The sequence below is a fragment of the Perna viridis genome, chromosome 5 (genome assembly GCF_037379345.1).
Source record: "Perna viridis isolate PV_CMFRI_1.1 ecotype Kerala chromosome 5, ASM3737934v1, whole genome shotgun sequence".
NCBI classification, from domain to species: Eukaryota; Metazoa; Mollusca; class Bivalvia; order Mytilida; family Mytilidae; genus Perna; species Perna viridis.
The window spans coordinates 13,697,616-13,720,502 of record NC_142449.1 but is presented as its reverse complement, the minus strand read 5'-3'; the positions used below and the strand labels follow the sequence as shown (position 1 = coordinate 13,720,502).

At 32.8% G+C, this 22,887-nt stretch overlaps 2 protein-coding genes across 8 annotated transcripts; one reads left to right on the top strand and one right to left on the bottom strand.

Annotated features, from left to right (window-relative positions):
* Positions 1-2,362: 2,362 nt before the first annotated feature.
* Positions 2,363-11,547, top strand: LOC148616124 (N-acetylglucosamine transporter UNC93A-like). Of its 2 annotated transcripts, XM_088582833.1 has the most exons (6): positions 2,363-2,683; positions 4,942-5,095; positions 7,090-8,254; positions 8,832-8,967; positions 9,453-9,584; positions 10,844-11,547. In XM_088582833.1, exons 3-6 carry the CDS (start codon positions 7,139-7,141, stop codon positions 11,068-11,070), a joined length of 1,611 nt encoding a protein of 536 aa, XP_088438959.1. In that variant the 5' UTR covers positions 2,363-2,683; positions 4,942-5,095; positions 7,090-7,138; the 3' UTR covers positions 11,071-11,547. The 2 variants fall into 2 exon arrangements, with proteins under 2 accessions (XP_088438959.1, XP_088438957.1); XM_088582831.1 differs by lacking the exon at positions 4,942-5,095 and having other exon boundaries at positions 2,365-2,683.
* Positions 11,548-12,276: 729 nt separating this feature from the next.
* On the bottom strand, positions 12,277-22,850 carry LOC148616123 (uncharacterized). 6 transcript variants are annotated; one of them, XM_088582826.1, is made up of 10 exons: positions 22,556-22,850; positions 19,156-19,280; positions 18,447-18,612; positions 18,098-18,196; positions 17,108-17,485; positions 16,792-16,843; positions 16,336-16,362; positions 15,386-15,499; positions 14,705-14,716; positions 12,277-12,931 (listed from the first exon to the last, which is right to left on the bottom strand). In XM_088582826.1, the coding sequence occupies exons 1-10, from the start codon at positions 22,782-22,784 to the stop codon at positions 12,679-12,681; spliced, it is 1,455 nt and encodes a 484-aa protein (XP_088438952.1). In that variant the 5' UTR covers positions 22,785-22,850; the 3' UTR covers positions 12,277-12,678. The 6 variants fall into 6 exon arrangements, with proteins under 6 accessions (XP_088438952.1, XP_088438951.1, XP_088438953.1 ...); XM_088582825.1 differs by lacking the exon at positions 14,705-14,716 and adding an exon at positions 14,596-14,610; XM_088582827.1 differs by lacking the exon at positions 14,705-14,716.
* Positions 22,851-22,887: the final 37 nt, after the last annotated feature.

Genomic DNA, 22,887 nt, shown 5'->3' with positions numbered 1-22,887 from the left:
GAGCGCCCTAGCTCCCGGCTAGGGTTCTGATCACTATTTAGTCGCCTTTTACGACAGGCTTAGCGCTGCTGCAGACCTATTCTTTTGACATCCGGACGTGCACGGGACGGATTAATTAAAAAACAAACCACATATCCATGCAAGTAAACCATCTATTGAAAAAGTATCATTATCAGTCTAGTAGATAACATCTCAGCAGTTAAATCATTGCGTAAAAGTTTTTAAATGAGTGTTTTGTCTCGAAGCGACAGAAAAGAGACTGTTCGCAGGTGCTAAAGGTGGGTTTTGTTTGTTTGTTTTTTTTTAACGTCCGAGCAGCAATATTTCAGCTATGTTCAGACGATGAACATGAAATTGATGATAAAATGAACATAAAATGATGATGAAATGAAAAAGGGATGGGACACAAGGACAATGGGGTCGACAAATTTTGACTGCCACTGGAAATAGGGAGAGGTGGGTAGGGTCGGGCAATTTAGCCTCCTGTGGCGGAGCACTATGGTTCCTACGCCGGGAGAATACCACAGTAGGGTTCTTTAACGTGCGAGGAACGTGGCATTTTTTCCAACACGGCGCACCACTATGGTCTGCGATCAGGTTTTCCGTATTATAACCTGACAACCCCAGCATGTAACACGCCAGGGGTACCCCATTCCAGCACCTGGGGCACACAACCCTGTTGCTCTGTGCTCAGAACCCTAACCCCCGGCTAGGGTTCTGAGCACTATTTAGTTGCCTTTTACGACAAGCTTAGCGCTGCTGCAGGCCTATTCTTTTAACACCCGGACCTGCACGGGCTAAAGGTTGGGTTGTACCAACATATACTGTTTGACGATATGAAGACGTCATATTACAAGTTAGCGTTCAGTAGCTTTATCTCTTTGCTTCCGTGTATTTTAGCTCAGGTAAACCAATGTGGAAAAAACGTAATACCAGTTTGGTTTTGAAAAATTGAACAAAACATTATACTCCAAACAGACAGGAACTTTGCACTAAGAAGGCACAACATCAGTAGGATTGGACCAGAAGTTATAGTCTGGATGTTTATGACCACTAAGTCGTGAAATGTGTACAGATTTTTAAACATTGCTTTCCGGTTTTACTGAGTTATGGCTTCAGCTCCTACTAAAACTTAAAACGAAGGCTATGTGAGCTATTGCCATCACTTGCATCAGTCGTCGTTAACAATTTTTCAAAACTCTTCTCATCTGAAACTTCTGGATCAATTAGAACCAAACTTGGTATGAATGTTTTTTAGGGTATTCTGCATAAAACCTATATAGGGATTTTTGATCTGTGTAAAACATGACCGCCCTTACTAAAATGGCACAAAGGGGTCAGACAGGTTTTTTTGCAAAAATCTCCAAAACCGTTAGGTTTAGCCAAATTCTGACATTTTATAAAATGTTTAGCATGGTGCTATCTATCTGTGATCAAATTTTCATGTAAATCTGTTCAGCTATTGCCCTTTTTGACATCTCTATGTTATTTCTAATGTTATTATTTAAAAAAAATGTTCTCCACAGAAATTACCCCTCAGAATTTTATGAAAATTGATATGAAGGTGTGAGAGTCAAAGAAAAAAAAACAACAGTCGCTTTTATAAAAATAGAATGTTGCTTATTGAATCGGGTGAACGGTTCATGCTCTTTAGAGCCTCTAGTTCTTTCGTTTTTTTCGTGGTTGCAACTATAAATTTCATATGACATATATACCTATGAGATAGGAATATGACACGACACGGATCTTGTTAATTGTGTCTGCCCACTTTGGTGGTAAAGACATATTGTTTTGTCCTGTCCGTTCATTTATCCGTTTCTCTGTGTGTCTGTTTGTTGCATACTTGTAAGTTCAACTCCTCGGAGACTACTGCACCAAACTTCATAAAACTTTGTAGGTAGTTAGGACATAATATGAAGTGCATATAACAAGGAATTTGTTATCCATAAATTTTGTTGAAGTTATTCCCTTTAAACTTTGGAACGGGGGAGACACGTTTTTGTAGGCAAAAACAAATTTAGTAATTGTTATTGGTAGGATAAAACAAAAGGTTTGACATGGTAAATGTTTCAATAGACACCATGGTCTTATATTTGTTATGTATATGATTTAAACCTTTGGTCTTCCGTTGTTATGTCATGCTGGATAGAAAAATGGAGTTAGTTATATTTATATTATAAAGGACTATATTTAACTTTAATTATCCAAATTTCTAATTCTTTTTTTTTTTTTTTTTGGGGGGGGGGCTTTCAGTTAGTAACAACTAGAGCTTAAAATAATGTGACATTTTGACCACTATACCAGTATCCGTAACCACATTGCAATAAAAGCACTTAATAGTTTTTAAAAAATTCCATCCAGGAAATTCATCATTCAAACAAGAATGCCGTAAGAATTGGAACTAAACGCACGGTCACCATATAGTCCTATAGAATGGCGTGAGCTGTACTCCAAGAATGAATCGTAACGGAACGAATCACGTGGAATTACTACATGTATATTACCCACTATACATGTATATATAAAAGAAACCATTAAAGGCCAACGTAATGTTGTGCCTTAGTCTTCTGTATTAGCCAATCAGATTGGTGTGATGGAAGTTATTTTTAATTATTGATGTTTTCTATCTCAGTTGTGTAGCATTGATCGTACGACTACTTCTAGCAACAGCAGCAGCGGAAAGGTAAGATAGCATTATCCTGTCTTTCTATGGAAAATGATAGTTTTTTTCTCCGCGGTGTGTTGTATGTATGTCTAATTCTGCAGTAAACGACAAAGTCGTACATTGTATTTGTTAGAAGTCACGAATATTTCTTTGTTTTGACTTTCTTTGTTTCGATTGTCAATGTGATGATATATAAAGAGTCGCATATTTCAACAGACTTCCTTGTTTTTCATTTCCAGGCCACATCTGTAGAAGTACTGATATACTATATCACAAATCTACTCACCAACATTTATCTGGTTGATATTGTTAAAATCTTGATTGTATATTCTAATTTTAAGGTCCCATTTAAAATTAGACAATTTTTTTATTTAACCAACAGAACAAGTTAAATGGTTCGTGCATAGTTGTCTGAAAGTACACCTTATTATAAAAAATGTGGCAAATTAGGTTTTATACGGTGATTATGTAAGCTTTAATCATTCTATTTATAAATATACATGTATCTCAGTTAACCTTGTACACCGGAACACAGGACGAGGTTATTCATGTATGCAGAAATTTAAATATGTATAAAGTATCGTTATGTAATGGAGTATACATATATAAACATTACCTTACCGCAGTATATCACTGAGCAATATTTCTTAATCAAGGTCTGGTGCAAACCTTTAAGGGCAGAAATTTAGCCCAGAAAATAGGATATAAGCCAGAAGATACCAAAGAAAAAAAAAACGTGGTGTATTTTATTCTTATTTCTCATACTACAAAGGGGCTTTGGGGAACAATTAGAACTTGAAAAAAATGATACAGAAAAACATTGTACACAAGGCAGATCTGTGGGGTTCGTGTGACTTACAAACGACTAGAGCAACATTGCACGATTGTTCAATTTAATTCAACAAGTGAATTTTCTTTATCAGTAGCATTGTTAAGTATACATATAAACACCATTCTTTATTCGTTGTAACTACCCAGCATTCAGTAAATATCCAAATTTGAATTCGTCAAAAACGTTGTTTCAGTACAAAAATCAAAGACCAAAAGTGAATTTTTGTGTTTGATAGATAGGTAATTTTATTCTTTTCAGTTTTACTAAGAATATTTTAATAAGATTCACATACATTTGCTGAAGTGAGTAAGATCATACTGAGGCGTTGCTTTAGCACTGCTTTACAACAAGTACAAATAAGTCAAATCATCTTGGTTCCGATGGTATACTTATCTAAATAATTATTTTCCTCAATATGTATGACCTTTTTGACTAAGTATTGTCTCCGACATCCGATACAATCATTGTTCGTCTTGTTACTGCAGTAGAGTGATCGATAGTCACCAGAACGCAAGTTAACATTTTTGTATTGATTTTCCAGCATTTCTTTCGTGTATGTGATTCTATGTTTCACCTTGTCAGTTGTAATCATTGCGTTAACATTATTGTATACAGCTGTCTGCCTTGGGGATATACCACTATTGAATTCTTATGGATGTCATTTTCAGGGCGGATCTCGTAGATAAAGTCATAAACGAAACATAGCACGAATTAAGTCATTAACTAGCTTATCAATTGCATATACAATATATGTCCGAGAGAGGGATACAAATAATCCGGTTTTAATACAAAATCTTTGAAAATAGATTTCCAAGCGTGGTTGATATATAAACCTATAGTAAGTTAATGCTCGTCACGTAACATTTTTCGGGTACATTAGGTCTTACTTCTGTTGCCCTTTTATATAATCGCGTAATATTATTTTCTTTATAACGAAGTAATTTATCCTTATCTAATTATAGGTTGTGCCACAAACTGTGTTGCAATCGTTATAATTTAATCAAATAAGAACGTCAAACGCTATGCTGATATATGTATATATATATTTTTTTCAAAACGTCACGCTTCATAAACTGCGAGCAAAAGTCCATAATTTACAGGTAATATAAATGTGATGGAGGATTATCAGTTACTTCTAGACTATGTCTATCTCAATGTAATTTTATTACTGAAGTCCATAATTATAAGTTTACAAAGAAATACAATACTAAAGGGTGATAAAACTAGAGCTAAAAATTTCATAAAATGTATAAGTTTACAAGTCTTTTTTCACATTTTGTACCATGGCATGTTCATCCAAACGTATTAGAGTTAAGATTGATTGACTGATTATGGTTTAAGGTCATATTGATCCTGCTTTGTTTGAGTTTTTATTGTGCTAGCTCACAGAAGCAACAGCCCGCAGGTAGGTAACAAATTATAAACACATTGTTATGTTTCAAAGCCAACCAGTCGTTGCTTGGTTTCCTTCAATACAACGTACCTAGCGGAGAAACAGAAGCTACCAATTTCAAAGTCTTTGGTGTGAATCGGCTAGGGATCGAGCCCACAACCTCCTGAACTCGAGGCCGACACACTTCCCTGATATCACTGAGACGGTAAGAGTAAAGAACACACATAGCTGATGTCACTACTTTGCAAAAACATCTGTATGTTTCAGATTAAAATCAGCTTGTAATATGTTTCGATATTGTTTTCACTTCAAACTTAAAAATGGTCTTCACATAAGAATCGTTAAGTAGTTCAATATCGGTCAAAACTTCAAAATTGAGTGAACAAAACATCTACTTACCCAAGCAATTGCAAAAGTGCAACAGAAACCGGAAATATTTGTTTTCATCAAGTCATAAACAAGAACAGAAAAATTAATGTTTTAAAATAGAATTTAAGTACAAATTAAGACGTTTTACCATTTTTAAAAATTTTCCTTCAGCTACCCAAGACTAATTGTAACATTCTGTTAAATTAGAAAATTCAAAATGGCATAGACTATAAGTTCATAATCTATGGTCTTAGTATTGTACCAGTTTCAGACAAAATATGCATTTGACGATGTGATCCGCGGCTTTCGATTAACTGTTTAGATGCATGAATTTCTTCAAGATAAATGTACAAAACTTAACAGTCTATAAACTTTAGTTTCTGTATGATTTACAGTAGATGTAACCAGTTTAATACATACATTTACTTATAATATTATAGACAGCTTCATGTGAAGAATCTAAGTGTGAATTACTTCTGGTCTATGTATGAAACCATTGATAGAATTCGATTTGCAATTATTCAAGCTTGGAAAAAATGTTACAACAGTAACACAACCTTGGCTTAAAATGGCAAAACATAAATTTAGGAGTAATTGATTATCGATCGATAATTTCTTAATTTCTAGTATCGAATATCATCATCTCTATTATGATATTGTCTCTGAAAAAAAAAAGATATTCTGATATCATCTGTATATTTCAGATTAAATACAAAGAGTACAAAGAAAATAGACACACACGAAGAACACGAAATAACCCGAATAATACGCAAATATAAACAAAAGGAAATGATCAACCGTGGTCTACTAAAAACTGAATTGGGAGGATGGGAGAGATGTATCGGTTGGATAAGCGCGTCCTCTGCTTTTCCGCCGAGTTGCTCATAAAATGTCACTACCGAAGTAGACGAATAATGACGCGACCTTTCATTTCTTTTGGATTGGAATCAAATCTTAGCAGTGCCGTTGCACTAAAACGCTATCTTGGTCAACAAGTCTCGCTATTTTATCCTGAATCTCGTTAAATATAAATATCAATGAATTAGTCTAATTTGCAACAGCGAAAACTGGCATTACAATCGGGAACAAACGCAGTGATTGACTCCGGTAACTATTTTCCATTAGTGGTTATTGGCTGCAATAATCTGGCTTTACTGAAATCGATTTTACAAGCAAGTTTCTCTTGAAGTATTTTACAAAAAAGTGACGTTTGCAAGATTAATTCGGAAATTAAAATCGAATGTTAATCATCGTAGCGCCATGTATAAACGACTTAATGTTTGCTACATGAATTTTTTTCTACATAAAATATTGATCAATGACTGAATAGCGAAGTTTGACATACAAGATAGCGATGATAATACGTTCCATAACAGTCTAAAACCATTTTCAGTGGGATTAGTTTCGGGTTAACTAGATATTGGACCAAAATAATTACCGATCATACATTTAATAAAAAAAACAAGTGCAATTACTAAACAATGATTTAGTAATAGACCATATATTTTCTATAAACACATAATAGTACACCAGAGTTAAACAACTGTCATCTCTCAGAGGTATTAGCTAATTTTCCCATAATTGCATTTTAGTTTTGCAATAAATAAGACAATAACTCAGCTGCTTGTATAGTTAAATACTATAGTTACCATAACGTTAATGGCAAGTCTAAGGGTTGATTGGGTTACAAAATTGTATCATAAATATCATTAACGTTCTACAATATCATTCATTATATATTCAATAGAATCCTTCCAAGTATGTATTGTACGATCGGAATTAATTTTAATTTTTTTTGCCTACATTGAATAATATTTTGTTTGATTCCAGATGTCATAAAACACAAAGTATTGGTTAAGAAGTAACTTAGGAAAATAAAATGGATGAATCAAAGCCGGAAGAAGAAAAAGAGTCGGAAAATGTTTCTCATTCTGAGATGCGAGCAATTTTGTGGGGACGACAGATTTCTCGGTCCCAAAGTGAACCGCAACGTGTGTCGGAGTGTATCGAAACTCGTCCATTTGGTAATAAGATGAAACGACCAACAAGTCTAAGCGATGAATGGAAAGAATTACAAAAACTGAGACTGAACTCTACCCACGCCTCTGAAACATTATTACCCCAATCTCAAAATGTACAAAGCAGACAGTCTATTTGGAAGAATTTTCTCGCATTGTGTTCAGGGTTAATGCTAGCATTTATGTCATTCTTGCCACTGAGGAATATTCAGAGCAGTATCTATCCAGTGGACAACTTAGGAACAATTTGTCTATCTGCAATGTATGCCGCATTTATTGTCGGCTGTACCGTGTCGCCATGGTTGGTTCAAAATGCCAGGCCTAAAGGCTTGATTTTGTTAGCTGTAGCTAGTCATGTGTTCTACGTGGCAGCTAACCTGTATCCGTCGTATGGGACCTTAATACCAGCGTCGTTAGTGTTTGGGTTTTTACAGGCGCCATTATGGTCTGTACAAGAACTTTTGATAGGTAGTTATGGGTCTAGTTACTCCGCGGTCACAGGAATCAGGGTAGATAAATCTATCAGACAGTTCCAAAGTGTGTTTGTTATATTTTGCCATTGTGCTCAGATAATGGGAAACTTGATCGAGTCGTTAATACTTAATTTAGGTAAGTTGGAAAATAAAAGACAAGACAACAGAACATATGCATCATCGCCATTTAATTGTAGCAAAAATTGTTTAATAAGAAATATAAACTTTGGATTCGAAATACAGCGACCAATCGAGATTTTAGAACCAACAGACTATTTAGAAATTCTAAAGCTCATATATTTTGCTCTAACATGTTTTGCGATGATTCTGATTGGATTATGTTTGAGAAAGCCTGATATCATATTAAACAAGAGGAAAATGAGTTTGTGTGAAAAGTTAGGAGATGTTCTTTGTTTCTTCAAAACTAAGAACTGTGCTATGATTGGACTGTTGATGGTATTTACTGGCATGCAGCAGGCCGTTGTAATCAGTGATGTAACATTGGTAAGTATTATGAATAGAGCGATAAAGTCTGACAGAAAAAAGCATGGTCTACTTTGTTTTATTATCAGATATTAAATAGGGATAGACTATGATGCAGTACTGATATTTCTAAATCAAAAAGGAAAGCTTTTGATGTATATCTGATTTCATGCACGTAATTTACAAAGCTTAATTGAAAACTTCAAACTCCTCCAAATATATGTACAATACAAAACAAAACATGCTAGTTAATGATAACAAAATAAAATGCAATCTAGACACCCCACCCCCCCCAAAAAAAAAAAAAAAAAAAAAAAACAACAACAACAACAACAAAAACAAAAAACAAATAAGAAACTAATTCCAGGTGCACCGGTGAGGTTTTTTATGAGATCTTTGTGGATTCACGGTGTTCTCTATGGAGCGAATGAATAATAAAACCATGAAAGTCCTGGATTGAGGACTTTTGAGCTATGAAGGAGTACCGTAATTGCGTCTTGTTACTGTTTTCCGTTAAAAACCATTATGTTTCACTGAAAGCTTACAAAACGATAGGTTCGCAGAAAGATATTTATAATTTTTATAATTATAACTAAAGGTGTATGGAGCAGAAAAGTTAGGATTACCCACAGTAGGGTATATGATGATGTGTTATGGGACATGTCAGCTTGCTACACTGCTAGTCCTTGAGAGAATGGTCAAAAGGTTTAGACCTATTGTTTTCATTCTCAAAGGTGGGTAACTAATTACAACTGTCATCTAATGTTTGTATTTAAAATAAGGAATATAGTCAAGAAGTCTGATAAAGAAATTGTTCTATGTTTTCGACACAATTTCGACATGACATTGTTTAAAATTTTCTAACAATCACAATGTACGATAAGATTTGTGTAGGAAAAATGCAAAAAGACGATTATATATTTGATGACTATTCATTCGTTTCTAGCACCGTCATTTACATATACCGTGATCTTTCTGCACTTATTCTATGAAAGGATTTTATAGAAATAATTTGTTTGGAACAAAAATAGGCTAAGAAAAGATAATAAAGCACAAAAACAAATCGCTTTCTAGTCTGTTGTCTATACTTGAACTTGTACTTAACCACGAGTTAATCAATTCTTTTTAATCCCCAGAAAGTTTTTTTTTCACGTGAAAGACTCGTGGTTTCTGAATACTTTAGAAAAATATGATTAATGTTATATATAATTTATTGTAGGTTTCTTGATAACCCTGGGCCTACTAATTTTATTGTATGTTTGGGAACCACGTGATAATTCTGTATTGACTATCTTCGGTTTTATGGCACTGTGGGGAGCTACTGATGCAATATGGCAATCTCAAATCCAATGTAAGTTGACATAAAACGTTATCTATGTCATTAATTTTTCTACTACATCATACTTGAACTTCATGCAATGTTTTGCTCTAAAAATACAAAAATACCGATCATATAAAAACAATGCAAACCCACGAAATTGAGCTATCTCATTTAATAGAATAATATGGTATACTCCATCGGTTCATTAGATCAATTTACCACGTTCGGTTAAACATGCCGTCGTTGCTTTATGGGTGCAATATAAAACATAACTTTTGACTACAAAGTTTATGCATAGAACTACATTATTTTGTCTTATTTCTTAGACCTGGCTTGTATTTAAGGTCTGTGTGTGTAGTAAATTTTGTATTTGCCGTCTGAATACTTAACCCGATTTTAACTTGGCAGTCATGTGACTTCTGAGTCTTAAAACCATGTTATGTCGATCAAAAGGACTTCCGGTCGATAACCGCCTTATAAGTACTTTCAACGCGAAAGAGATCTTGCGGATGAATATTAAAATGTTTCAAATTGATTACATGTATATCGTATAAATACATTGCCCGTTTTTACAGTATAAGATTGAAATTATGTTTTACGTGATTGATTGTCAAAGAAAATTCAACTACATATATAGAAGTTTGAACCATATTTTAGTAATGCTTTTGTACACAGGCAAATATTTTTTCACGTGAAATTCATGTTTATCGAGCTTCACGTGAAATCCATGTGAAATTCACTAAACACGAATTTCATGTGAACATTTCATGTGAATTTCACGTGAAGGCTCCATTCACCCGAATTACACGTGAACTCTGTCACTTAGTTTATTTGCTCAATTCAGGTGAAATTCATGTGAAATTCGTGTGAAAATCATGTGAAATAATTTTGCCTGTGTGTAGATTCCACGTGATTGGCTACGTTTAAAACTAAAAATAGGTTGTCTAGATTACATTGAGAAACAAATTAAAAAACGAAATGAAACGAAATTTATTTTGTTTGTTTGTTGGGGTTTAACGTCCGAAACGAAATTTAAATTGAAATTTTGAATCATCAGTATTGTGTGGATGTGTAGTTCTAGTAGTGGTGAAAGCGCTGATCCCTTTGTAAATAATTTATCATTTATCTTTCTGGAAAATACAGATAGAACAAATTACTATCAGCGGATTATAAAGTTTTCAAAATACCAATAAATATCACATGACTTCCGATGTTTAGCGCCATCGGCGCTTTGATTGTACAATGTATTCTCTTTGATGCAGACAATACATAATACATTGTAATTCCAGATATACTAATGATGTCTACAACAAAACGAGAGTCTGCTGTTGTATGTTTCCGGATATGTCAAGGATTCGGACTTACTATTGTATTCCTGTCATCATTATGGCTATCACTGTTGTACAAAGTTTGTATGGTAGGAGCTACACTTGTATTCGGTGTTATGGGGTATATGCTCCTAGAGGTCACCAATAACCCAGTTACCCCTTTAGACCCAGAACCCTTTCCACTGTAACACATATGTATTATGTTATACTTGGAAGTTTTTTTTTTGATTGGTAGATTGAAGTTAGGAAAAGTAGTCATTAATTCTAAATAAAGTTATTGTTTAAAGAAATGATCTTCCATTATCATGTGGCACATATTATTAGAGATTAAAAAAAGACTTGTACATGAAATACCATTTTATAAGTTTTTTTCTGTATTAAAAATCCTAGAATATTCATTTGAATAATAACTATTGTTCAGTATTTAGGTACATATAATACCTACTTTAAAAACGCGAAACTGGATACCATGCATTGAGACGACCTGTGATGCTTTGTTCATTTTGTATATGTTCATGAAGAATAGGTTAACTAGTGTGATACTGCCAACGATTTTACATTTAGTTTGGTATTTGATTTTACATACATGTACGGTTTTTAATCATTTTTATGCTTTGTATGTAGATTATTTGTGATTAAAAATCATAATAAAAATATGAAGTTTAGTTTTCTTCAGCAAGTGTCTCACTGTGAAATACCTCATGATAAATCCGTAGTTCGAGTGACTAGATTAACATGACTTCTTCAAGAATTCTTTAAGTGTATGAGACAATTCACGACATTAGTGAAAGCATTCCTGGCCACGGATAAAAAAAATCATTCTGTTTAGTGCACAGATAAAAGTGATAAATTAATCATAATTTAACCAAAAATTACTTTAATTTTCATTCAAATACTTATTTTTGGAGTCAATGTACATATAATGCAATTCTTAAGCTCCGTCATTTGTCTGCAACAATATACTATGACTAACAGTATATAATATGCAAACTTAAATACAGTATCATGTATGTTTTCGTGACCGACAATAGTGCTGTTAAATCTAATAAAACTGTAAGATACTACAACCCTAAATCTCGTCACATCAAATTTTATATAAAGAAACATTAACAAAAAAATCCAAAAAGCAATATAAAACAACCTTATCTCTTCTATATATTTGAACATTATATTCTATTCAAAGTTGTTCTGTATTTACATTGAATATTAAACAAAAATCAACAACAACCATATCTTTGATCAGACATTGATAATGGAGATCAAAGAAATATTCTTCAAATACGATTTAAATACTTCGAATGTTTTATGGCTTCCACTTTTGCAAAGCAATAAATCTTATTTTTCCATAACCTAGTAAAGTGGTACTATTACAAACAAATACACTGTACGAAAACTTAAAAATCAATAATTTATTGGTCATAAATGTAAAATTAACAATGAAGCACGAAATAAAATTTAAAAAAAATACATGGCTTTAAATGAACAACCATAGGCAGTTGCAGCAGTTTGAAATATCACAGGAAGAATAAAATCTAATCAAAATACACAAATATGACTTAACAAGTAAAACAGCAGAAAAGAAAACAATACAGCTGAAAACAAAGAAACGTCAAAATATAACAACTATAAAAAGGTATTTTTACTGGAAATATAAATACCAGTCATACAATATTTCTTTAAAAAATATTTACATTTAAATACTGGTAGTGAAATATTTCTTCCAAAAAATATTAGCATATAAATAATAGTTAAATATTCCTTCTACAATAAAGTGTGAAGACAATATTTTCCTTAGACTATGTGGTTATTGCTCGTGTGAGGAATTGATCGATTCCCAATTCGTTTTCCTTTTGATCCAACCAATCCTCATATGATTCGCCATCTCTTGTCCTTCCAAGTGATCGTAGGTACATTCTGAAGGCACTAGGACCGGTCTCTAATCTACGTATTTCTTCTTGAGGTCTATGTACATCTGTTTTCTTCTTTTCAACTTCTCTCTGTGCTAACCATGTCTCGTATGATTGACTCTTTTCCAATTCTGCCCTCTTCCTGTAAAGATAACATTAAATAATGTAATTAATCATGGTCAACCTCAAATTATTAGTTTTACTGGTATTTTGTGTCGCAGGTAATTGGAATAGTACTATTACTGTTTGTAGTTTTTTATTTCCATACAATGGGCCACATCATACTTTGTGATTTTCCAAGTTTTGGTGCCTTACAAAATAAGAGCACGAGGCAAATACTCTAGAACAAAACATAATTTATTCAAAATATTTAAAATCGTTTGCGATTCTCAAAGTTATAATATATTGATTTCCAGTGTCTTGTTACAGTTATAATGATTGGTTTCATAAAGCATCTCAAATTGGAAGTTGTGTAAAACTCGACTATCTCAAACATTGGGGAATTAAATTACAGGAGGTACAAGGTTAACGACGTTTTCTTATACATCTGAGTCCGATATCTTATTTGTTAAATCAATAAAAGAAAAATCAGTAATGACATCATTAACCCTATTGTACAAAATCAAATCTAGAAGGAGCAAAAAATATCTAGCATAAGAAACTAAAATACAAGGATGGCTAAAACGTTTCCAGCGCATTCAAACATGGTTCAAGGGAGTTCAAATATCACTTGGACTTTTTTTTTCAAATCAATGTTTGAGAAAAGTATAACCTCTCCCAAAGAAGCAACATGCTTGTATGAGATCCCATTTTATAATATCTACATTATGTATACAATAATTATTGGATAGTAAAACCTGTATAACAAAGATTGTCGACACCATTGAACAACTACAACAGTAGGTAAACATGTAACGATGGTACGTCCCACCAAACTCTTACTATTTTCACAACACTGTAGTTCTGACTGACTCAAAAAAATTCTTAAAAATTATATATTTATATTATATTAGAAATAGAAGCCACTTGCATAATATGGCACCTTTATTCTTGAAGATAGACCAATATGTATGATTCGATAAAGTGTGCTTCTGGATTTTAAAAGGTAAATGTGGTTATGTTTCAGTTCACTAAGTACTAAGACCAATTAAAGACTATAACAAATTTTATCTTTAAATTGGGGGTGATGTGCATACAGCACTTCGATGACAGTGTTACAAATATTATATTTGTTACACCAAAAAACTTAGCAATTGTTCAAAATTAAACAGTGGTTTTAAATCCAGATTTACTCTGACAGAACTGAATTATTTTTTTTGCTACAATTAAAAACGAAATAAAATACTTGTAAGTATAAATAAAAAATATATAAATAAATAAACTAGTAAAATCAAAGATCTATTGTATAATTCGTCTGCTTGATCTACATCACTAGTAACATAAAAACTACAAAATATAAAATAGGTATTTCTAAGTAGCCTCGGAAAGGTAAAAAGAACTCACCTCTCTCTAAAAATAATTATGAAAAAAATAAAGTATTGAATGAAACTAAAGCTAACAACTCTACAATTGTAAGGTAAATAATGTTTTAAATAATACATTGCATACATGTTTGATCAAATAAAGGTAAAAAAATGTGTATTTTGCTCTAACACAAATCACGCAAATAAAATGTAAATATTGTAGATGATGATGATGATAATGATGATTAAAAGTTGGTAACAATAAATTAAGTCTCAAACAAAAAGTTGCCAATAAGCGAAACGTAACGATAATAAAGGTTCATATAAATAAGAATAATTGTACCTGTAATACTTTAGACTAATTAAAAGAAAAAGGAGCAAATGCATCAAAGCTTTAAAAACCAATCAGTGCAAAGGCGAGAGTTATTACTCAGAATGTTGGTCATACTTACTCCTCTAGTTTTCTGTTAAGATATGACAATAACGTGTAAATTAAACTATTAAACTGGCATATCGTATTAAAACTTACTATACACATACTTCCAATGGTGTAGCTGAAGTTAAAATAACACATACTTCCAAAGGTGTGGCTAAAATTTAAGTTACACATACTTCCAAAGGTGTAGCTAAAGCTTAAATTACACATACTTCCACTGAAATTACAGCTTGAATTACTTCTTAAGTACTGCGTTCAGTTCAGAACACGTATTTTCTATATACATTTTTCTAAAAGATGAGAGACATTTTAATAATGTAAGACTTACAAAGTACCAGTAGATCTGTAACCTTATGAGTAATGTTAGGTGTGTACTATCTTGATATCGATTCACAATAAATATGTAAGTGTATGGACCTTTCATGTGTCATGATAAGCCACATCCAAAACGGTTATTTAAGGAATAACTTGCGTTTAGTTTTGTGCAGTTCGTTCAAGACTGTGTAAGGCGAATGTCATTGGACAATGGTATTTATCCGGTTGTATGTAGACATCACAAAACTAGAATCCTAAATATTCAGATTTTTGTGGGAAATAGATGGGGTATTATACATTGTATATCTTTATGGACACCAATAAATGTGTATAAAAAAATAAGAACTCTGAATGAGTGATCACCAACCATTTAAAATCGTACCTTTCTTCCTCCTCTTGTTTTTCCTTCTCTTTCTTTGCTTTTATAATATCTAAAGCCTTCTGTTCATGGGCCTGTTTCTTTCCCAACCATTCCTCATAAGAAGAGGGTTGTTTTCTGAAAGTAATGAAATGGGAAAGTTAAACAATTTTTAACTTAATTAGGGTGTTTACAAGTTTAAAAGTAACTATTCAGTTATGCAAGGAAAATAACCTTCATTGTGACAATTGTTTAGTTTCTCATAAAGAATGGAAATTCATGAATGACTCAATGAGACTATGTAGATTCTATTCCCAAGTTAACCGTTTGTCTTATAAGCAAAAAAAATAAACATTCTAAAGCAACATGAAACATCAAAAGCATAAAAATATCCATTTAATTCATTGTGCCTTTGAACAAAAATGAAATTATTCTATAAATTGTCCATACAAAATTTACCGCTACCGAGCTATAACAATTTCCCAATCCCTTTCTCTTCTTAATATATGACATTTTAAATACGATAAATTCAATGCAAACAGTTCTTTCAATGTGATTCATGCATCAAGCGTTTCTATTGCATTAGAATTTTTACAGAAAAAAAAATCAATGCATCTAGTGTTAACAGTAATTCTGCATCAGACTAGCGTATGCTCTGTTCAATGTTACAGAAATTGTATTCAAGACTAGAATAATTAAACTGAGGTCGACAACCAGAATTTCTATTTCATTGGAATAGCTTTCTCTATAACCTGTGCATATTAAAACGGTTCGTGCGATGCAATCAATTCAAAATGACATTCTGTCAATGTAATATAACTCATGTCATGCTGAGTAAGTTGTAAATGGTGTAATCCTCAACTCATCAATGTGACTCTCGGTAGTGAGCAGATGGATGAAGGGAGTGATTAAGAGGTGGAACGAATTAACGAGGATACATGCAATCAGTGTAATCAAACCTTGTGGTTACTTACTTTCTCCTGGGTCTAGAATGTCTATGGCTGAAATAAAATCTAACTAAATATTGTTCCTATTGATATGGACAACATATTTAAAAAAAAAAAACAATTATGAATGTGAATCAGCTTTCTTCTTTTTTCTACAATGAAAAGGTTATTTTGGTTTGATCTTAATGGTGCTTTGACCCTTCCTTCAAATTTAGATTGGAAAGTTCAAATTAGCAAGGATAGTTATAATTAATAAGGAAAAAAATAACTATATATAAGTAGCGCATTATCAGTTCCCTTCCCTAGTAAGGTGCAGTCCATATAGTCTTATCTTTATTGATGACTAAGGAAACAGTAATGATATGCCAATAACCAATCGAAAACAATTACAAAAGCAATTAACACACGTAGACCTTCCCATACATTATTTAACAGAATATATTGTGGTCCATATTGCTAGGATCCTAATTTAATGACACCTACCCAGATCTGGCTTTTGCTCTTTCTTCTCTAATGACAGGTAATCTCAAAGATTCTATAAAAGAAATAACTTAGCTGCTAAGTATTTAAAGTAAGTAAACATTTTCTTGCTGTGATTCTTAAGTTAAATTCTTTCAATAAAGGAAGGGTTCACTATTATTAGAACCTGGGTAACTGACTTGATTATTATTCAATGAAAAAAGAACATCATAACCCATATTTTCTTTTAAAATCAACTTGAGGTTTTATAAAAAGATTTATTGGTTGTTTAGACATTTTTTTTCAATTTACATTGTATGTATGCAAATATAAATCTTACCATCCTCCTCATCTTCAGGTTCTATAACTTCATATTCCTCTTCTTGACCCTCCCTGCTACCATACAACCTCTCCTTGGTTTGCTGAAGTGGGTGTGTTTTCCTCCTCGGAGAATTCAGTCTTGTTCCTTCATATTCTGATGGTGGTAGAATGTTTGTAAAATACATTTGACACTTATCTCCTTTCAACCACACAGGGAACGCAGAATCGTTGAACTGGTGAGCCATACGTTTGGGCTCGGCACTTTTCTTTGTTTGTTTTGCCCTCTGTTGCCATCGGAATAAGAACAAATGACGTTCACAAGTTTTGTCTTTGTTATGTTTTGCTGCGATTGTTAAAGCATCGTTGCCATCATCGTCCCTAGCACCAATATCTGAGCCTGAAATGTGTGTTAACGTGCAAAGTTGTACCACTGAGCTCTGGTAATAACGTCATGGTGTAAAGCCACGGATAATGGGTTTAATTAAAAATACGAGACCATTGTCGTTTTTAAACCGAAATCATGGGTATCCCATATAAAACAATGCATCATAGTCCACTTCAATTACCTTTTGGTTAAAAAACACGTATCAAATTTGCTCATGTGAATAAAATAAACGAGTAACAGTAATGAGGAAATAGAAATGATTGAATAAGAGGTAAATTAAAGAATATCAATACCTTTAATAATAATTTGTACCGTTAAAGGATCCTTGAGAAATGTGCGTGCTAAATTTTGAATGGACGGTATCACAATTCATTGCGATCAGTGGTCATCCGATAAAATAGTCCCCATTTAAGTAATGCTTTTGGGTAACAACTTTAGTTTAATTCAGGAAACAAGCATCATTTTATTTTATAAATAGCAAATTAAATCACCCATGAAAGGAATAAATGGCATTTTGTTTTTGACGGTTTAAATCAGGTGATTCCTATATTTTCAAGTAGTTTTCATATCTTAGCATTCTGATAACAAATGTTTCAAAGATCAGTTTACCATTATGATACCTACCACTTTCTAACAAGACGTCGACTATTTTAGATTGTCCCTGTGCAGATGCAACGTGAAGTGCTGTCCTTCCAGCAGGTGTTGTTGCGTTTAAACTTGCCCCTTTTACAAAACAATGAAAAGAGAGTCATTCTTTGCGTGTGTAAAAGTATAAATTATCACAGTAAATCTTTAATGATCAAAAACAATTTAAGCTAATAATAGTAGCGATGGGGAAAATTCAGAAAAAAAGAACATACAGAGTATCACTGAAATGTATCATAAATTATCCTCCTTAAATTGAAAAAAGGAAACGGTGTTAGGTTAATAATGAAAAAGTTTATTTTGCCTGGTTACTGGTCAACAAACATACCAGCATCTATTAACCGTTTGACTAGTTTTTCGTGACCTCTGTGACTGGCAATAAACAAAGCAATGAATGCTCTTTCTTCAATCCATGGACGTCTCTGTTTCTTGGTCATGTAAGTACTCTGAGGTGTTTTATAAGTAGTGTTCATGGTAACTCCCAGACTGAAAACCTATATCACCAGGTAAACATTCTTATATTAAAGCCAATCATTGGATACAGAAGTGAAAGCAGCTAAGCAAAATAATCTTAAATAATGATTAGGAGACTAAAATTGTTTTCCTGTTTAATCAAGACATTCATACTGTTACCCTGCCAAGAATTACAATCATTTACTTTGCCTCAAAGTTATTTGTATATTTCAAATTCTTGAAATCAGAGATCCCTTTTACAAGACATTGCATTCTACAATGTATGAGTCAATACAGCCGTAGATTTTTTTTATAAAAGAGCAGTATCACTTCTAACATACATTTGTATTTGATTACATTTCTATTTATTCCGCATTTCATCATGAACTTTAGTTTGGATTTAAATCATGCTTTCTCTAACTGTGCCCTGTTTACAAGTTGAAGTTTTTGAAAGTTTTTTTTCTTCTTTTTTTTATAGTGTCCACTTATATGCAATTAAAAACGTATAAATTTTAATATGAGACATTTTGACATCAATTAATCATCCAATGTCAATCCGTCCTAAGATGCATCATCATACATACCCAATCAATATCGTTAGCGGTTGCAGCTTCGATCAATTCTCTCCATGTCGGCCATACTCTCAGTTGTAGGGTAGCACCAGGAACAATATCACAACTCTTTATATCAGCATTATCCAACAGTTCACCTGTGAAACAAAAAATACATTACAATCTGCATCGTAACTTTAAAAAACAAATATCAGATGGTCTAAATTTCGAAGGAAAAAAGGCACATTCCATACCGGGTATCCAGTGACGGATCCCGAAAGGGCGATGGAAATGTTTGCCCCCCCCCCCCGTCTCCTCTCAAAATAAAAATGAAAGATATATTTTTATCATGAAATCTTGATTTTTCACCAATTATCTCCCCCCCCCTCCGCAAAAAATGCCTCGCTTCACTAGGCAAAGGCAGTAGTTACAAATGAAAGTAGAGTAAGTAGAAATAAAACTGAGACAGAAATCTCAACGGAGAAGAGGCGGTGATAAGGCTCTCATTGTGTGACTAGTAAATAGAAAAAAAAGAATATGAGAAAAGTATACTATTGTTGAGATGGACACATCGTTTACAGTCGACAAACACGTGGTCTTAGATTATACTGACTAACTTAAATACTTATATTCCTACAACCTCCGATCTTCTATATTTGGATGTACTTGGATGGCACAATTCCAAGTCATGAAATAAATTGCCAATGAATCTCTAACATTGCTGAAGTAGGAAAGCTAACATTGATCGGAATGTAGAGCATTTTGTAGAAGCCCATAATAATCATGTCATAAATCTACAGTTTTCAGTAAATCCGCTTCCACATTAAATGTATAATTTGAGCGGTTAATACAAAGCGACACAGATACTGTACAATATGGGGAAAAGGATGTAGAACTTCGATTTTCTACATATGGAAAAAAGGATAATAAAAAGTTGTCTCGTCAATGAATTGTTAAAAAAAGCACCTTCATACCATTGAACTCCACAAAAAAAGAACGGATGAGGTGAAACGTAATATGTATCAGCGTATAACCTAAATACAAAATAGTAAAAGAGAACACCAAAAGTTCTTCAACACTTTAAATAAGCTCCGAAAGCCCACACAACCAAAGTATTAAAATCCACGGTAGCATAACGATGACAATTCTTCAAAATCAAACTAAAAAGTAATATAACGACACACAGACACATTAATTACCAACATCTTCTGACCAGCATGGACAGGCGCATGAAATCTGCAATGGGGTTAAACTAGTTTTATAAGGCCTTAACCATCCCTCCTTAATGCAAGGTCAAAAAATGAACTGAAACAACAAACGGGCACAGCATAAATTTCAACATACATTGTATATAGACAAAATGAAATATAGTTCAGAACATATTAAAGACTGGCAATACCATCAAAACTACCAGCATTAGAAAGAATCAGTATTTTTTTTAGCATAAAGATAGCCAATGCTACAGAGAGGTCAAATATCTAATAATTGCACTATTTTAAATTACCCCTAGCATTCATTTTATAAACAAAAAATCTTAAATTAGGTGTTTTAAATGAGACAAAATTAATTTTTATCTTTTTGTAACTTTTAAACTGTATGAATCAATTGGGAATAGGATAAGTTAAAATACTATAATGTTTTAAATATCAAATTCAAGTTCACAACTTAGCATTAGGGTGTAAAACACAAAAGTCAAATTTTAAGCTTTCAGTGGTAGTTCCAGAAATTTTGTAAAGGGGGTGGGGAGGGCCTACTGATTGGTTAAGGTGGGCCTGCTCCAGCAATTTTCACTGATTTTTAATATAAATGTTTATATCAAACAAAAATTGCTTAGCATAAAGGAGGAAGGGAAGCTACATGTTAGTTGTAAAGTTACACAAATAAGGATTTTTTATTTTTTTTTAGAAACAAAACTAATTTAAAACATTAAAATTTGTTACCACTACATTAATCAAAGTGTTACATCCAGGTTTATGAATAGCATGATCATCCTTACATGTCAGAGTTGGACCTTAGGTCTCACTAACCACTTCCAGGTTTAATAGCCAACCCCCTATGTAGTACCAAAAACACACTGAACCTAGACATATGCATTGTAAGTGCATTATTTGTGTGTATTATAATTAAAAGTAGTCAAAATGAAGCTGAGAATGTGTACTTTAAAATCATATATGTAATTAACTACAAAAGTGTATGAATATTGTTTACATGTGTGAGTAATTTGCCTCCATGCTGTCAGTTAGCAGAACAGGTAAAAATGTGGATTTTCAGTAATATTTATTCAAGTAAATTTTGTGAAGAATTTCTACTATCATTGTACCATTAGCATAATGATTTTGGAAGCCTTATTTTCCAAGCTTCGAAACGGTATGCAACTTTAAGATGTCATTTTTCCTGGGAATTCACAGTGAGACTTTGAAAATTACTTTTTTAACATGTAAAGTAATGGAAACGTTAGAAGTGGTTAGTGAGACCTTAACATTTTAGGAGCCTTGTCCTAAAATTCTACTATCATCTGATAGAAAATCCAAATGTCTTCGAATATGTAAATTGTTTATGACCGGACTTTTATGAAAATGGTAAAATCTGAGATCAAATTAAAAATTCTGCTGATGCCATACTCTGAAAGGACCTCTCCGGTCAAGATTGTGGTTTTCACCCATTATTTAGTAAAATAAACTTTTTTTGAACAGATAGAAAATAAAATTGTCTTTCAGAATATGTATATGGTTATTGACCGGGGCTTTTATAAATTTGTGAAAACTGAAATCAAAGTCAAAATTTTGCCAACACCATACTCTGATAGGGCACCCTTCTGGTCAAGATTGTGGTTTTCACTAATGATTCAGTAAAATAATCTTACAATTGTCAGACAAGAAATAATATTGTCTTTTAGAATATATAGATGGTTATTGACCAGAACTTATGCATTTTAATAAAATTAAGATCAAAGACAAAATTTTGTTCACCACCCAAGCGAATTTCAAACCGTACAGGTCAACCTTTTGATACCCTAACTGGGCTAACAGCATTTTTTTCTAATAATATTTACACGAATAGATATACATTATCAATACCTTTCAGAATCCATTTAGATTTTGATTGTTGGTATAGTACTTTTTAAGGAATGACATTTGAAAGTGTCAAAAACCCTTCCGCGTTTTAGACCCTGTCGTAGTTATGCATTAATTGTAGTTTGGATCAATCATTAATTTTTTTCATAAATGTAATTGCTATTTCAAGATTATCATGTGAGCTGCTATAAAGTAAAAAAGATATTCCATTTTATGTGAATAGTCAACAGCATCATTTTAGAAAGTTTTCTACAAGTATCATATCGTATGTCTGAATCAGTGATGTATTAACTTTTTGATAATTTTGGAACGTTAAAGGGATATAAAACTGTATTTATTGGAAGGGTTTTTATTATTACCTTCATCTAAGTAACTTATTCTTTGTAGATGAGTAGGAATTCCTGTTGCAAATTCAACAAATTTCTTCAAATCTGCAACTTTCATGTCCCCGGTTATGTTGTGAAGTGGAAAAATTTCGTCAGTGAAAAGTTTAATCCGCATATTAAACGATGGGTTTGCTTTATCTTTATCACGGAATCCAAGTTTATCACCGCCATCGCGGCGCTTACTCCTTGGTCTGTTCATCATTTAATTATCGTCTTAAAAGTGTAAACATCTTAAAATTGTACTGGCGGTCGCCATATTGTTTATTTGTGACCATGGAATTTGCAGTAACGCAGATAAATAATCA

Bases quoted from the DNA above. Each gene is read 5' to 3' on its own strand.
- LOC148616124 (XM_088582833.1), top strand. From the start codon at position 7,139: ATGGATGAATCAAAGCCGGAAGAAGAAAAAGAGTCGGAAAATGTTTCT. The intron at 8,968-9,452 runs GTGGGTAACTAA...AATTTATTGTAG, and splicing joins TATTGTTTTCATTCTCAAAG to GTTTCTTGATAACCCTGGGC. The intron at 9,585-10,843 runs GTAAGTTGACAT...TTGTAATTCCAG, and splicing joins ATGGCAATCTCAAATCCAAT to ATATACTAATGATGTCTACA.
- LOC148616123 (XM_088582825.1), bottom strand. From the start codon at position 22,784: ATGATGAACAGACCAAGGAGTAAGCGCCGCGATGGCGGTGATAAACTT. The intron at 17,486-18,097 runs GTAGGTATCATA...CACACATTTCAG, and splicing joins CGACGTCTTGTTAGAAAGTG to GCTCAGATATTGGTGCTAGG. The intron at 16,363-16,791 runs GTAGGTGTCATT...ATTTTATTTCAG, and splicing joins AGAGCAAAAGCCAGATCTGG to CCATAGACATTCTAGACCCA.